The sequence below is a fragment of the Ovis canadensis genome, chromosome 2 (genome assembly GCF_042477335.2).
Source record: "Ovis canadensis isolate MfBH-ARS-UI-01 breed Bighorn chromosome 2, ARS-UI_OviCan_v2, whole genome shotgun sequence".
Lineage (NCBI taxonomy): Eukaryota > Metazoa > Chordata > Mammalia > Artiodactyla > Bovidae > Ovis > Ovis canadensis.
This window is the reverse complement of record NC_091246.1, coordinates 217,063,842-217,080,195: the sequence shown is the minus strand read 5'-3', so window position 1 is coordinate 217,080,195 and position 16,354 is coordinate 217,063,842. Positions and strand designations below refer to the sequence as shown.

Here is a 16,354-nt window from a genome sequence, read left to right as displayed (position 1 = left end):
AAATGACTTTAAAGTTTTAAAAATCCATTGCTTTAAAAATGGCAGTAGGCACTGTCAAGAGATTGATGAAATCTGGTTATTGCTCCCAAGAGATCCCAGTCTCTTATGATTCTATAATCTTACTTAGTCCTGAATTATTCCCAGATTTAAGGGTGAGCATAAACTAAAAGTTTATAACTTAGAAGACAGAACAGATCACCTTTCCTCTTCAAATGAGAAACTATAGGAATTGGGGCACTTCATTAAGATGTTTTTAATAAATCTTACTCTGTTATTTTCAGCTTAGGGGTATTTCTTCATGTTATATATGTCATTTTGAACTGGTATGTCAATATTCTGCATTGTTATAAAGTAAAAGCAAGTTAACATGTTCACCATACTTGTGTTAAGGAACTAAAATTTCATTTTTCTTTCCATTTTAGTACGTAATACTTCTCTGAATCAATGGAGAAATGGATATTCCTCTATATGCAAGCCTCACATAAAGTCAGAATCTTCTGTGCAGCTATTACAGGGAAGAAAGAAAAGACACTTGAGTGAAACAGCAATAGGTAAGTTCAAATGAGGACATGAGCACTAGTAGTAAAAACTGAAAATAATAAAATTCTGATCTCCAAAAGCCCTGCCTCATGAAGTAATAACCCAGAAGTCACTAATTACACAAAACATCCATGGTGCTATGAACATCAAACAGCAAATTCATGTAGTCAATTCAGAATTATGTGGACTGGGATTCCATCCACTTTATGGAAATTAAGAATTTCCTTCCTATGTTTACTAACCGGAGTTATTTTCTACCGTCCTCCTGGATAGGACTTCAGTCTCTAGCACTGTGCTCTGGACTCAGAACGTCTTAGTACAAGGTTGCCCTTTAGAGATTACCATACCTGGTTCCTTTTGTGGAGATGCTGATTCGCTGAAGCTTCTTCAGAATTTTGATAAATTGGATTAGATGCATCTAAGTAACTCAACCTAGTTGAATTGCCCTTAGGACCTTACAGTGCCAAGATGATACCTTTGAAACGAGAACTCTGCTAGTAACACAAAACTTAACTGGGATAATGTGTATTAAATAACAAATAATCTGTATACTCTTTTGGATCTTATTCATTGTTCTAGAGGCTCTAACATTATATAAATTAGTGAAGTATGCCCTAGGTGCAGTATGCCAGTATACCCAATAAATTAGAAATTATTTATACCCAAGATGTACTGAACTATATTATACATGGTGGATTTAACATTAATACAAGAACAACACAGGTAAAATGCTATACTTAACTAGACAGCTCTGTATACAACAACCATTTTTAATGCATGGACACTGATTTGAAGAAGCTGGGCTTCCCTGGTGGCTTCGACAGTAAAGCATCTGCCTGCAATGTGGGAGACCTGGGTTCGATACCAGGGTTGGCAAGATCCCCTGGAGAAGGAAATGGCAACCCACCCCAGTACCCTTGCCTGGAAAATCCTGTGGATGGAGGAGCCTGGTAGGCTACAGTCCATGGGGTCGCAGAGAGTCAGACACAACTGAGCGACTTCACTTTCACTTTTCAAGAGTTACAGAAAGCAGGAACATAGTAAAGGGAGGTGAGGTTAAAGGAATGATAGACTGGGTATAAACTGTCAGGACCCCAGAAAAGGCAAGTGTGACCGAGATTTCTATAAAATTTCCTTCGTTTTGTTTTTTGATACATGAATTTAAAAAAATAAAATCAATAAACAGATCAAGACTCACATTACCAAACTAGGAAAACAGAAAGTCTAATACTTACCAGTTACATTTAATGTATGACACTCTCAATGGTCTTTCCATGGCAGGAGAAAGAACTAGATTTGAAGAATTTGCTTTTCAGCGCACAGAACCAGGATCCCAAAGCAGTTTTACTGCAGTTACTAATGTCAATGTTATATCAAGAACCCAGAATTCATCATCACAAGTAGGTTTTTGTACAGTGAACTTTCAAGTTGCTTTTAAGCTCACATATCTGGTGGGCGGTGGGGAGGACCTAAACAGGGTATTTTGTTAATAGCTTTATTTACTAGTACATAATTAGCATATTTAGAATTATCTTACTAAGAAGCAATATATTGATTAAATTTTATTAGGGACCTAATTGTTCATTAATTCTTGATTATGGGGGTTTTTTGTTAAAAACTCATGAGGCTAAAAAAAAAAAAAAACTCATGAGGCTACATAAGAATCCAGCACTTGTGTTATTCTTACATTGTTTTGTGTTTTGTTATCTGGTCAGGAGTAGAGGTCAAAATATGGGAGGATTTAGAAAAACAGCATGATGCTCAGGGCCTAGGAACACATAAATGAAGACTGTAAAAATAATCTTTATTAAATGGCTCACCGAACATTTTACTTCACAGTTCTTCCTAATAAAAATGAGTTGGTTACAAGATTTCACTGTCACTTAGGGTGCTTTATAGTACTCTTAGGCTTCCCTGGTGGCTCAGATGGTAAAGCGTCTGCCTGCAATAAGGGAGACCCAGGTTCGGTTCTTGGGTCAGGAAGAGCCCCTGGAGAAGGAAATGGCAATCCACTCCAGCAGTCTTGCCTGGAAAATCCCATGGACAGAGGAGCCTGATAGACTACATTCCATGGGGTCGCAAAGAGTCAGACATGACTGAGCGACTTCAATTTCACTTTCTGCTAAGAGTTTTGTATTTTAAGGGATTCATATTTTTAATGGTTTTAAAAACAGACTTGAATGTGTGCACACACAAATGTACTGTTTCATAGAAGTTATGTATACTTGTTTTTCTTAACATCTTATGGTCAGATTTTATAATATATTTATAAAACTTAGAGGCACTCCATATTTTCTTTATATACTCATAAAAGGAGTATCATCATACATAACCAAAACTGTTGTCAAACTACTGTAATCCTGTCTTGCAGAATACAGCACGACGAAGATTGCGAAGTGAGAGCTCTTATGATATAGATAATATTGTGATCCCCATGTCGTTAGTGGCCCCAGCTAAATTAGAGAAGCTCCAATATAAGGAAATACTTACTCCAAGGTGTGTATACTTACATCCTTTAATTTCCCTTCCTTGAATAACTTTCAGTGAAGTTAAAATTTTTATTTAACGTAAAGAAAATGCTGCTTTCTGCCTTTCCCCCATTTATATGGTTACATGGAGGGAAGACAGAGAAAGAAACGTTTACATTACTCATGCTGAGAAATGATGCCGTATAGTAACACAGCTTTATTTCTCAGGTTTTATTAAGAAAGGGAAATTCTTAAGATTTTCTTACTTTAGTACTTTTGAGTATTTTTTCATTCAACATTTAGCCTTCTATTGTGTACATGGCACTAAAAGGTACTTTAGGGATATAAATAATTCCAATAACAATCTTTGCTCTTTAAAATGGAGATTTGCACAAAGAGTTCAAAGAAAGCAACTACCTTTGCAGAGGGTATTCACACTGTAAGAGGACAGCTCCTGTGACAACAAAAGATTCTAATGTATCTTCAGGTCCGTAATACACAGGTCAAATAGCAAGAAGAGTGGGAAGACCTGGGAGTGTATTAGGAAAAGGAGGTGGGGCAGAAGGAGAAAGTGTGTGTTCACACAGGGAGACCATAACTCAGGCACAGGAACAATTATGCAAGGCTAAGCCAGAGACTAGTTTTGTTTAGGGTGATAAACGAAATGAAGGCTTAAAAACAAATTGGAACCAGGTTGTGGATGTCCTCTAATGCCATACACAGATCTGTCTCCTGCTGGCAGCCAACTTAGTCAAATTTCTTAGCAATGATGAAAGCACTTTTAAGATTATAAATCTGGCACCAAGTAGATATAGAAAAGGATGGAAACAAGACAGCTGATGACAACTGCAGTTATTCCTACCCATCTCTATTCTAGCTAATTTGATCCTTTTTTTCATAGCTGCTTTGAGCCAGTGAGAGAACTCCTAATACTCTAGAAAGTATTATGAGAATTCCTACAGAGAATCTGTTGATATATTGTATATTAAGTAAAAAACAATACTTGGTGGTTACAACAGTCTATAGCAACAGTGTCTTTCCAGTTTCCATTGATAGGCTGGAGCTTGCTGGTTGACCTGGTTGTTTAATATACAAGTCCTGTGATGTGAGGCCATGATGGGAGTCTTCACACAAGCAAACTGGCAAATGCTACAAATCACAGCTTTTTTCCTTTTTACTTTCTTAGCCAGTTTATCAGCATACCACTAACTTATTTCAAAATTAGTACATTCTTAGGTATAAAATGCAACTATGTAGAAGAAACTGTTTATTGTAAGGCCCAAAGTTAAGCCTCATCTTCTCCTTGTCCTCGTCTCATGGTACAAATATTTTGTCTCTTTTAAAAAATGAAGTACTAAAATACTACAACCAGTTGAATTATGGAAATCCCAAAGAAAGAAAACACTACTATATTGGTTGTGCTTATAGAATAAAATTGCTACATTTAGATAGATTAAGAAAAGCTATTTGAAATTGGTTCTGTCTTCAACAGCTGGAGGATGGTTGTTCTTCAGCCTTTGGATGAATATGATTTAGGTGAAGAAGAGGTAAGTTGCCTTTCACTTATGGGATAATTGCATATAATATATTATGAAGCCTACTTAATTCTTTTTCATGTGCTTAATTTGGTATTTGATGAACTAAATGGAACTATAAGCCCTCTAAAATATACTGATTTTTTTATTTTCAAAACTTATGAAAAGTTCCTCACTAAAGGTATTAATTTGATTAAGAAAGTGTTTTTTACAAATTTTCCTACAGAGACAACATGCATAAAGAATAAACAAAAGCAAAAATAAAACATACCATTTCCATACATGAGTTGTTGAAATACTGAACTTATTGAGTACCGGTATTCATTTCCACTATTAGTCATATTTTTCTGCATGAGATTTAGTCTTGTATGGGAGTCTAGGGAAGTTCTCAATCAATACTGAGTTCTATAGTGAAATACTCATAGGAAATACAATAGCCTCACATCATTTTCAGATCAGGCTGTGTCACCAAATGAAAACCTGTTATTTTTTCCAGATTTTTGGAACCACAGGAAAGGGACTATGGACCTGGAAGGGTAAAACTTACACTAAGACAAGAAAAATTATAGAGAAAAATACTATACAGCCAAACTAATTCCAAAGTGACAGTCTGAAGAGGCAGTATTACATAAAAGACATTGTTTCTCTTACAGTCTTTCTGTGCCAACTGATCTCATTTTTCATCTACCAAAATTTGCTTTTTAATGCCTTCTCCTCTTTTAATGCACCCTAGTTCAGAATGATCCTAGCCAGAAACACCACAAAGCTTTAGAAATCCATTAAACTAGTTCCCAAATCTGTTTTACCTTGATATTACCGTGTTCCATCAACAGTATACTCCGTAAGAAGCAATACAAAGGTCTGAATGAATAAAGCATGAAGGGTATTTCATGTAAAGGTAAAAAACCATTGTGACCCTATGTGTATTCAAGGTACCTATTAAGTACTCTAGGTAAGTCTTCAAACACGACCCAATGGCGAAAAAGTTCCAAACTCCCTCTTCTTAGGAATCTGAATCTCCTCTCATAGCACGTGTTCTCATGAAATAGACTGCATCTATTGTTGTTTTCTTCCTATTGTTCTCCTTATGAGGAACTGTGACACCTGTTCTCATTTCAAAATGTTTCTGACAAAAGCAAAACTTTTCATTTCTAACTCCAGATAGAAAATCTCTCTGACGAAGTCTTCTCCCTAAGACACAAAAAGTATGAAGAGAAGGAGCAAGCCAGATGGTCACTATGGGAACAAAGCAAGTGGCATAGAAGAAACAGCAGGCAGGTGTTGAACTATATTCAGGCTACTTACCTGAGTTTTGTGTCTTACTCCACTCTATTTCTCATGCTAATTGTCAGCATCAGTAATAGATTTAAGTGAGCAAATAATGTGAAAATTCTCCATAAAAAGGTCATTTCAGTGTACTATAATGGTGGACCTAACACTAGTGATTACACTCTTGAGTAATCTGTAACACAACTACTTCAAAAATATTTTTCTTGAAATGAACCAAAAAAAGACCCTTAAAAACCTATCTAGGGTAAAAAGCAAATAGCCTGAAATACTTTGAACATGACTTTGAAGGAAGGGGGAATAAATCCTAAAAACATAGCTAGTGTATTTGAGAGAAACCCTGGTATTTTATATTTAATTGAACTATTTTTTGATATAGTCAAAACTCAAAACATAAGATCATACTGAAACCTAGTAGTCACTGTAGTGTGGGGGGTCTCTCATTTTGTTCACACTTTACAAACATTTCTGTTTAAGTCAAGATACTCAGATTTGTTGTAGATCCTTATTCTAAGAGTTATCCTAACATACCTGAGATTCTATTCTCAACTTTCTCTACATTACAGAGATACAGTTTTCCAGAAGTACAGAGGAAAATGTGAATCGAGTTCTTCATGGATGACATTACAATAATCATAGATACTCTGGGAACTCGGACTGTAAGAGTCAAGTTAACTATCTTTTCCTGTTTTCTGGAAAACAAACAAAAAATACCCCCAAACAAAATTACTTATAATCATTTGGCAAAAGATTCCCTGAAGTGCCTTTTAAATAAAAGCCTTTGAGATGTGAGGATAACATGGGGAAAATCAGCATATGAATTTTTTAAAATCTTTTGGGCAAAACTGTTTAAAGAAAAGTTACCAAGTTAAATGGACTTATGAACTACACTTTAGGTTGTTTATAAAATGTTTTCTTGATTTTCTTGCTAGAGCTTACACTAAAAACGTTGAAGGACAAGACCTACTTTTGAAAGACTGCCCTTACGATTTCAGTGGTGGGCAGCACTGCGCAGTGGGGAGTCCTGCTGAGCCTCCTTCAGACAGCCAGGCTCCCAGTGCACACGGCTCACCTTCACTGAGTCAGACTCAAGAGACCAAGGTGAGAGTATTCTATGTAACTGTTAAAACTTCCTTAATTGACTTTCAAAAACTTGTTTATAGAATTGCTTGCTGCTGACAAAGGATTCATCATTACATAACACATTCAGTGCAACAGTCCAGTACAGAATGCTGGGTGTAGGAACCAGAGGATCCATATTCCAGCATTCAAGTTCCATCACTAACTACAGATACTTCCCCCTTTTATGTAACACAACGTATATGTGTGTGCTCAGTCACGTCTTCTCTTAGCGACCCCATGGACTATCGCCCCACCAGGCTGCTCTGTCCATGAGATTCTCCAGGCAATACTGGAGTGGGTTGCCATTCCCTTCTCTAGGGGATCTTCCCTACCCAGGGATCGAACCTGTGTCTCCTGTGTTGCAGGCAGATTCTTTACTGCTTGAGTCATCGGGGAAGCCCTTTTATGTAACATGCCAAAACCTAATTCCACCTATTCACTTATGTGTTAGAAACAGGGAATTCTATCAGAGTTTCATTACAAACCTAACTGGATTAAATAGAATGTTACCTGGCACATAGAAATGTTAGTTATTTCTCTTCCCCTTAGAAAAGATTTTGTCTCCCCATTTGTCCAGTTTTAACCTCAATAGGAGTGCTTTCTACACTGCATCTATAAAGTTCTTGTACTGTTTAGTAGTATTGGAAAATAATATTTAGAATCAAGAGAGTAGAGATAATAGAAGTTAAGAGGCAAGTCATAGAAAGCTCAGAGAAAGAAGAGTTAATAGGTGTCTATAATAATGATGGGATGAAAATGGAGATACTGAATTAGACGACCCAAACACATTTAAGGGAATTTCCCCAACATGTGCCTAGGCTTTAAATGAAGACCACTACTCCCTAATAGCACCATTTCCCTCTTCTTGGAAGAGGCAAAGTGAAAAAATAATTCCCAAAGTTCCCTATTAAATCCTCAGTATATCCCACTTTAAGTTGCTAGATACTTAGGACCAAATAAGAATTTGTACTGACCAATGGTTGACATCTACAGATTATCTGAGATATGAACTTAAATTAGTTGAAACTGAAAATGTTTTCTCTTTCAGTCTTTGTGGTGGGAGCGACGGGCTTTTCCACTGAAGGATGAAGACACAGAAGCTTTATTATGCCAAGATGAAAAAAATGATCAGGTTGAAAGATCAAGCCCAGCTTGCCACAGTGAAGTCTTCTGCACCAGTGCACCAGAGAATGGCCACCATCCAAAAAGGCCGGCAGATGGAATGGAAGAGTACAGAACCCTTGGTCCAGGACTTACTCATGTTAAAAAAAATAGGTGACAGGGAACAAGTGAAGAAAACTGTGTAAATGAATGGGAAAACAGGAGAAAAAAGCAAGCCCTGCTGTCCTGCCCCTCCACAGTCTCAGTTCCAGAATAAGGGCATATAGTGCACATTAACCTTTTATGCTGTTTATGAAACAGGCAAGTTAGTTTCATTTTCCTTCCTGAAACCAAAAGTAACTAGCTTTTCACTGACCAACAAGTGCTAGTCATTTGTGTTTGATGCAAATCACAAGTACCAGAAAATTAACTGCTATAATTTGCTGTCAAATCACATTACTAGGTAAATAATTTTTAAACCACTTACACCCACACACACCCCTGTGTATCAAATGACAGCTTTTTTTTTCTATACAAATGGTTAAATTGCCTCAGAAATAAGAATATAAAAATATGTGTGTATAGAGAATACATGCATACATCTACACACATCTAAGTAGTTTTGAAAAGCACCGGCAATGACCACTCCACTTGAAAAATGCATGTATGAATTATCCCATGAAATATCAGCTGCACTATAAAGAAAGCACAGATTTCCAATGATATTGGACGTCTAAAAACATCCCTTCCTAGTAGTCCAGACTTTAAAAGACATATTTAATAGAAGTTATTTATGAAAATTTCTATACCAGGTAACATAATACTTTATTTGAAATCACTGATAATCTGTCTGTTGGGTTAAACACAGGTTATTTTCTATTCACTCCTGACAGAATAAGAAAAGCAATGGTGAGTTAAATATTAGTGTATTTTAAAACTAACACAACTTTTAAGATTTGAGCTTTATGTATCTCATAAACATCCCACTTGAAATGAGTAACAAACAGGAAATTCCCATTCGTATATTACTGTACTTCAGTTCATTTGGTCACTCCTTACCATTGCTTACTCTATTCAAACAGGCATCTATTCTTACTTGTATCCTAGAGAGAGAATTAAAATTCTTAAAAAGTTAATACTTCAGTATTGGATACTGGAGTGTATATAAAGTAAAAATCTCTTTTGACACTATTACATTATTTTTTCCTATGTAAAAATTGAGGACAATTTATATGAATCACTTTTTCTCATGTAAAACAGGTTATTCAAGTTGTAGTACCCATATAATATAACTGACAATCCTAGCCATCTGGCCTAATCTGGGGGATCTGACAGTAAGTTTTTGTTAGAGACTGGAAATTATACTGGTCTCTTTAAAGAAAAAATTTCCAATTCAATACTGACAAATTTTGGCTTATAGTTTTACTGTACATTTTTTAAAAAACAAAAGCCAGAACAAACCCAAGTTGTCCAGGCAAATAAACTCAATTTTTTTTTGTCATGTCTGATCTTATAATCCTCTATGTAAGTTTTTTAATTAAAAAGTTATTTCTATATGCCTTGTGTTGGCTGTGTCTATTTCTATATGCCTTGTCGTGTATCTGTGTGGCAAAGCCTTTCCTAAGCCAAAATAAACAGTAAGAAATAAAATTTTACCTTGAAAACACAGAAGAAACCAAGGAAGCTCTATGCCATGCTTAAGTGTTAACGTTCCTATTTTCCAAACCTTATTTCTCAAAACTCATAGTAGCCTGAAAAAGTTTAATGACATTGGTCTTGTTATTTCTTACCATGTGCATTTCATAGCAAGAGTATTTACAAGAATAAAGTAGGTAATACATATCTACTGTCAGAGTTGGGACACAACAGTAAATAGTGTATGGATTAACTCTGTACTTTGTCATATATTAGCCTACTTGGTCTCTCTTGGATTAATAAAATATATATCCTTGGAGTCAAAAGTCATTAGTTGCAGAATATTCTTAGCAATTGGTTTTTCTAGTTTAAAGTGAGACTGGAAATAAGACAATTAAGCTTCCTTTGCTTAATCCACCTCTTAAGCGCTCCATCTATTAAAAAAAAAGTACAGAGCAGAAATCCTATGCTTTCCTGGATTCTTTCCATCGTACCAGCCTGTTGATGAGTTTCAGTATCTTCATTTTTTTTTAATGGGGAGAAACACACCTGTTTTACCATTCATAGGACTGACTGTAGGTTTCGTGAGATTGTATCAACGTCCTTTATAAAAACAAACTTATCTAATAGCTACTTTGCCTTGGCATGTTCAATTCCACACCCTTACAATTCTAGGAACAGTGGAAGTTTACATATATAATAATTTTTTAATCCTCAACACAATACCACACTCATAATTACATTCAATGTATAAATCAGTTAGTAGAAGCTCAAAGAGGTTGGCTGATTTGGTTTGCTAAGATCAAACAAACAGAAGGGTCAGGATTCAACTTAATATTACTTCTAAACAGAGGCCTTTTTTCTTTTTTTAGCGTAGAGCTAGCAAAACATTTTATGTCCTTAGGAATAGTGTGTATAATTAAGAAAAAGTGGAAAGGGGGTGGGGATGGGGGGCGGCGAGAGATCACTGAATAATCTGTCCTTCTAGGACAGCTAACAAAATACCCTGATAAAACTTGTGCTCATATTTTAGAACAACTTGAAAATCCCTGGGCTTCGTAATACACTTTTTTTTTAATATATCAAATATAAGGTGCAAAGTAAAAAATAAATGTTTTTGAAGCTAGGAGAATAAGTATGCCATTCCTAATCAGATGCAAACTTAGCTAGCACACACACAAATCAAAAATGACACGGAACAGGAAAAACTGAAGAACTGCCTTTGCTTTCAGAAAACAGTAAAAAAAACAAAGAAAATTCTTTTTAGAAATTCAGAAAAAAAATTTTTTTCATAGTAGCTAACATGCCTTCCTTAGGCATTAAGACACTTTTCTGCTTGTAACCTTAATACAGCCATATTTTTACTTTTCATAAAAATCAAGTCTCCCAGTAAAAACGGTATTTTATCACACTAATCTTTCAATTCCATCACTAAAAATGTAGTTATACACACCAATTTCTAACCTCTTGGAACATTCTGCATAATGGATTTTAGTCACTGGACAGAGTAATTGCTCAGAAAAGCAGCACTGCCTCAACTGTGGTATGATTTGGTAGTCAATATTCTTGTTTTCCAGTAAAAAGGAGATCTCCTAAGCAGAAACAATGGGTTCCTTGTTGTTTCATCGATCAAGAGAACGTTTCTGAGCAGCTTCTGAACAAACGTTTCTTAACAGGTTGATCACAGATCTGGGGTCTTCACTCCTCATAATGGCACTGCCAGACACAATCATGTTAGCTCCTGCCTGAAAGAAGTAAACACTTTAGGTTATGCCTCAAAGGAAGATGTGGTAAAACCTAAAACAGAACTCCCAGACTAGAGTTTCTACCCTTATACCTAGCAGTCAGCACTTTAACTGTATAAAAGCCACTTCAAGATGAACATACTTAAGCAGCTAGTTCAACGAAGAAAGCTGAAATGCTTAAAAGAGGATGTGAAATTATTTTTAAACGTGTAAGAAACATCGACTTTTTGGTAACCCCTAACCCTCTTCTAAATAAACTGTAGTGCATCTCTGCTAATACTTAGATAAGGTTTTATCTAAAACCTTTAATCTTCACCTCTATTAAAGTTTTCCCCTTATGTACCAATGCCTCCTCAGCTCCTAAAAAAAAAAAATCAATATCTTCATCTTTGAACTATGTAGAGGAATTTGCAGACAGTCTAAAAGGACAAGTACTGTTAAAATGTGAGATAATCCAAAAAATACGGCAACACTACATTTAAATATCTTCTCATTTTGATGCCAGTAGAAATGGAACATATGCTGATGTATGCTTCTCTGCATTCCAGAATGGTTTTGAGGTGTCTTAAAAAAGATTTTCAAGATGTTTCTCAATATGAAATCAAAGTGTAAAAATGAGTAAAAACTTATAAAAATAAGTTCAAATTTATCTGAGATTTGACTCAGGGAGGAAAATCCAATCTGTTATATGATTCAGAGCTGAAAGAAAGGGGGACCATTGAGAGAACCCCTAAAGCTGCAAAAAATCTATCCAATGAGAGAGACACTGCTGTGCTACAATATAGTGCATTGTCCAAAATGTTCCTCATAAAAATGAAATAAATATTAGTTTTCTAGCGTTCAGTTCAGTTCAGTCGCTCAGTCGTGTCCAACTCTTTGCGACCCCATGAATCGCAGCATGCCAGGCCTCCCGGTCCATCACCATCTCCCGGAGTTCACTCAGACTCATGGCCATCGAGTCCATGATGCCATCGAGCCATCTCATCCTGGGTCGTCCCCTGCTCCTCCTGCCCCCAATCCCTCCCAGCATCAGAGTCTTTTCCAATGAGTCAACTCTTCGCATGAGGTGGCCAAAGTACTGGAGCTTCAGCTTTAGCATTATTCCTTCCAAAGAAATCCCAGGGTTGATCTCTTTCAGAATGGACTGGTTGGATCTCCTTGCAGTCCAAGGGACCCTCAAGAGTCTTCTCCAATACTACAGTTCAAAAGCATCAATTCTTCGGCGCTCAGCCTTCTTCACAGTCCAACTCACATCCATACATGACCACAGGAAAAACCATAGCCTTTATTAGACGGACCTTGGTCGGCAAAGTAATGTCTCTGCTTTTGAATATACTATCTAGGTTGGTCATAACTTTTCTTCCAAGGAGTTAAGCGTCTTTTAATTTCATGGCTGCAGTCACCATCTGCAGTGATCTTGGAGCCCCAAAAAATAAAGTCTGACACTGTTTCCACATCTATTTCCCATGAAGTGATGGGACCAGATGCCATGATCTTCGTTTTCTGAATGTTGAGCTTTAAGCCAACTTTTTCACTCTCCTCTTTCACTTTCATCAAGAGGCTTTTTAGTTCCTCTTCACTTTCTGCCATAAGGGTGGTGTCATCTGCATATCTGAGGTTATCGATATTTCTCCCGCCAATCTTGACTCCAGCTTGTGTTTCTTCCAGTCCAGAGTTTCTCATGATGTACTCTGCATAGAAGTTAAATAAGCAGGGTGACAATATACAGCCTTGATGTACTCCTTTTCCTATTTGGAACCAGTCTGTTGTTCCATGTCCAGTTGTAACTGTTGCTTCCTGACCTGCATACAAATTTCTCAACAGGCAGGTTAGGTGGTCTGGTATTCCCATCTCTTTCAGAATTTTCCACAGTTTATTGTGATCCACACAGTCAAAGGCTTTGTCATAGTCAATAAAGGAGAAATAGATGTTTTTCTGGAACTCTCTTGCTTTTTCCATGATCCAGCGGATGTTGGCAATTTGATCTCTGGTTCCTCTGCCTTTTCTAAAACCAGCTTCAACATCAGGGAGTTCACGATTCACGTGTTGCTGAGGTCTGGCTTGGAGAATTTTGAGCACTACTTTACTAGCATGTGAGATGAGTGCAACTGTGCGGTAGTTTGAGCATTCTGTGGCATTGCCTTTCTTTGGGATTGGAATGAACACTGACCTTTTCCAGTCCTGTGGCCACTGCTGAGTTTTCCAAATTTGCTGGCATATTGAGTACAGCACTTTCACAGCATCATCTTTCAGGATGTGAAACAGCTCAACTGGAATTCCATCACCTCCACTAGCTTTGTTCATAGTGATGCTTTCTAAGGCCCACTTGACTTCACATTCCAAGATGTCTGGCTCTAGATGGGTGATCACACCATCGTGATTATCTGGGTTGTGAAGATCTTTTTTGTACAGTTCTTCCGTGTATTCTTGCCACCTTTTCTTAATATCTTCTGCTTCTGTTAGGTCCATACCATTTCTGTCCTTTATCGAGCCCACCTTTGCATGAAATGTGCCCTTGGTATCTCTAATTTTCTTGAAGAGATCTCTGGTCTTGCCCATTGTGTTGTTTTCCTCTATTTCTTTGCATTGATTGCTAAGGAAGGCTTTCTTATCTCTCCTTGCTATTCTTTGGAACTCTGCACTCAGATGCTCATATCTTTCCTTTTCTCCTTTGCTTTCGCCTCTCTTCTTTTTACAGCTATTTGTAAGCCCTCCCCAGACAGCCATTTTGCTTTTTTGCATTTGTTTTCCATGGGGATGGTCTTGATCTCCGTCTCCTGTACAATGTCACGAACCTCATTCCATAGTTCATCAGGCACTCTGTCTATCAGATCTAGACCCTTAAATCTATTTCTCACTTCCACTGTATAATCATAAGGGATTTGATTTAGGTCATACCTGAATGGTCTAGCGGTTTTCCCTACTTTCTTCAATTTCAGTCTGAATTTGGCAATAAGTAGTTCATGATCTGAGCCACAGTCAGCTCCTGGTCTTATTTTTGTTGACTGTATAGAGCTTCTCCATCTTTGGCTGCATAGAATATAATCAATCTGATTTCGGTGTTGACCATCTGGTGATGTCCATGTGTAGAGTCTTCTCTTGTGTTGTTGGAAGAGGGTGTTTGCTATGACCAGTGCATTTTCTTGGCAAAACTCCTATTAGTCTTTGCCCTGCTTCATTCCGCATTCCAAGGCCAAATTTGCCTGTTACTCCAGGTGTTTCTTGACTTCCTACTTTTGCATTCCAGTCCCCTATAATGAAAAGGACACCTTTTTTGGGTGTTAGTTCTAAAAGACCTTGTAGGTTTTCATAAAACTGTTCAACTTCAGTTTTTTCAGGGTTACTGGTTGGGGCATAGACTTGGATAACTCTGATATTGAATAGTTTGCCTTGGAGACTAACAGAGACCATATGTCTCAATGTAAGCAGAAACAGTATTAACGACAAAGCACAGATCAGTAAAAATGAATTCTACAGGGGTCAAAAGATATATGCTCACTGTCTGTCTGTCCAGTGTCATCTTCATACTGATCACAGTCAAGCTTTTGATAAGTATCAAGCAGAAAAGTGTGTGACATTTACACAAAACACTGGAAGCAAAAATAGGAAGCAAAAAAAACAAAAAACAAAAAAAAAAACCACACACAAAATAGGAAGATTCCCTATTTTGGAAAACTATCTCAAAGGCCCTGGAACTTCTCAATGATATTACACAGGCTGGCAGTCAGCACATTCCTCTTTCAAAGAATTTTTTCATCATTACTGAGATAGCTAGGACTTACTATTTACTTTCCTAGTTTTACATTTAAACAAACACATACTTTTCCAAGAAAGACTATTTAGGAAGTGTAGGGGAAATCTCTTTGGTAGACAAGATCTGTCCTGGCATTACATTTGATAGGAAATTGGTCCAGGTTGCCGTCAAGGAGCAGTCTCACCTCTGCGCATTTATGGATAGTGTCAGGACCTACTCCACCATCCACCTCAATGTCCAAAGATGGGAACTGGGTCCTCAACCAATGAACCTAGATATACACAAGGAAATAAATGACTCCTAAGTGGACAGGTAGAGGGTAAGCACACTAAACAAAAAATGAAATGGCCACTAAAATATGACTCCAAATGTCTCACAGAGTAACTTTATATCAATAAAAGTTATGACTGGGGAAAGCCATCTTAATATACTGAAACAAACTTTCATAAAAGCAAGCTTTGTTCTGTTTGCCAAATGGCATTGAATTTGTCATGGACTTGCCGAAAACATAGCTCACAGAAACAAGGCAAAGATAAAACCCTCAACAGTCAATGAAAATTCCATCTAAAGGTTACAGTTTCCAGAACAGTTTCCAATGGTTTTGGAAACTAATACGTGGTATCTCTTCTGATCTCCAAACCTAAATCTCTTTGGGCATCTCTCATCCCATATTCCAATGACATGTAGGCACCCCCATTTCCCCGCCTTCAGAGTAAGGTATAAACATACAAGCAGCCCAAACATACAAGTAGCCCAATACATGCTTAATGAATAAATATACACAATAAAAAACCTTACTCCAGAACCAAATACTTTTTTTTTACCTTTGGCATCATATCGTCCATGAATTTCTGCCCTCCAAACCCAGGTTCCACTGTCATAACCAAGGCCATATCTATTTGATTAGCCCATGGTGCCAAATACTCAACTGAAGTTCCTGGTTTGATAGCAAGGCCAACCTGTAACAAACAAATTTGTTACATCACATCAATAACTATTTCCATATTACATTACTGTGGTTTATCAGGCCCAGTAGGAAGCTCTATTCTTAAAGAATGGAATACATACATTAATTGTTCAGCTGTAAGTTGTTTTTTAAGTCAACATGGATATCACCAGTAAATGTTTCTAAAAGGCAGCAATTTCTAGAAAACATTAGTAGAATGT

The 16,354-nt window shown here is 37.0% G+C and overlaps 2 protein-coding genes across 14 annotated transcripts in view; one reads left to right on the top strand and one right to left on the bottom strand.

Moving 5' to 3' along the window:
• Positions 1 to 9,609, top strand: part of KANSL1L (KAT8 regulatory NSL complex subunit 1 like) — a 134,153-nt gene extending 124,544 nt beyond the window's left edge. For all 8 annotated transcript variants that reach the window (XM_069578220.1, XM_069578228.1, XM_069578227.1 and 5 more), the window contains exons 9-15: positions 423 to 551; positions 1,822 to 1,940; positions 2,912 to 3,036; positions 4,501 to 4,555; positions 5,705 to 5,817; positions 6,763 to 6,931; positions 8,001 to 9,609. In XM_069578220.1, coding sequence (XP_069434321.1) covers positions 423 to 551; positions 1,822 to 1,940; positions 2,912 to 3,036; positions 4,501 to 4,555; positions 5,705 to 5,817; positions 6,763 to 6,931; positions 8,001 to 8,231 — 941 coding nt within the window. In that variant the 3' untranslated portion in view covers positions 8,232 to 9,609. The remainder of the gene's footprint in view (positions 1 to 422; positions 552 to 1,821; positions 1,941 to 2,911; positions 3,037 to 4,500; positions 4,556 to 5,704; positions 5,818 to 6,762; positions 6,932 to 8,000) is intronic.
• RPE (ribulose-5-phosphate-3-epimerase) overlaps positions 4,671 to 16,354 on the bottom strand; it is a 28,437-nt gene continuing 16,753 nt past the window's right edge. For 4 of the 6 annotated variants that reach the window (XM_069578231.1, XM_069578234.1, XM_069578232.1 and 1 more), the window contains 3 exons: positions 16,012 to 16,146; positions 15,372 to 15,458; positions 8,860 to 11,433 (listed from right to left, as the gene is read on the bottom strand). In XM_069578231.1, the coding sequence (XP_069434332.1) occupies positions 11,311 to 11,433; positions 15,372 to 15,458; positions 16,012 to 16,146 (345 nt within the window). In that variant the 3' untranslated portion in view covers positions 8,860 to 11,310. Of the gene's footprint in view, positions 5,735 to 8,859; positions 11,434 to 15,371; positions 15,459 to 16,011; positions 16,147 to 16,354 lie in introns of those variants that run through there. The other 2 variants (XM_069578235.1, XM_069578230.1) reach the window with 2 other exon arrangements.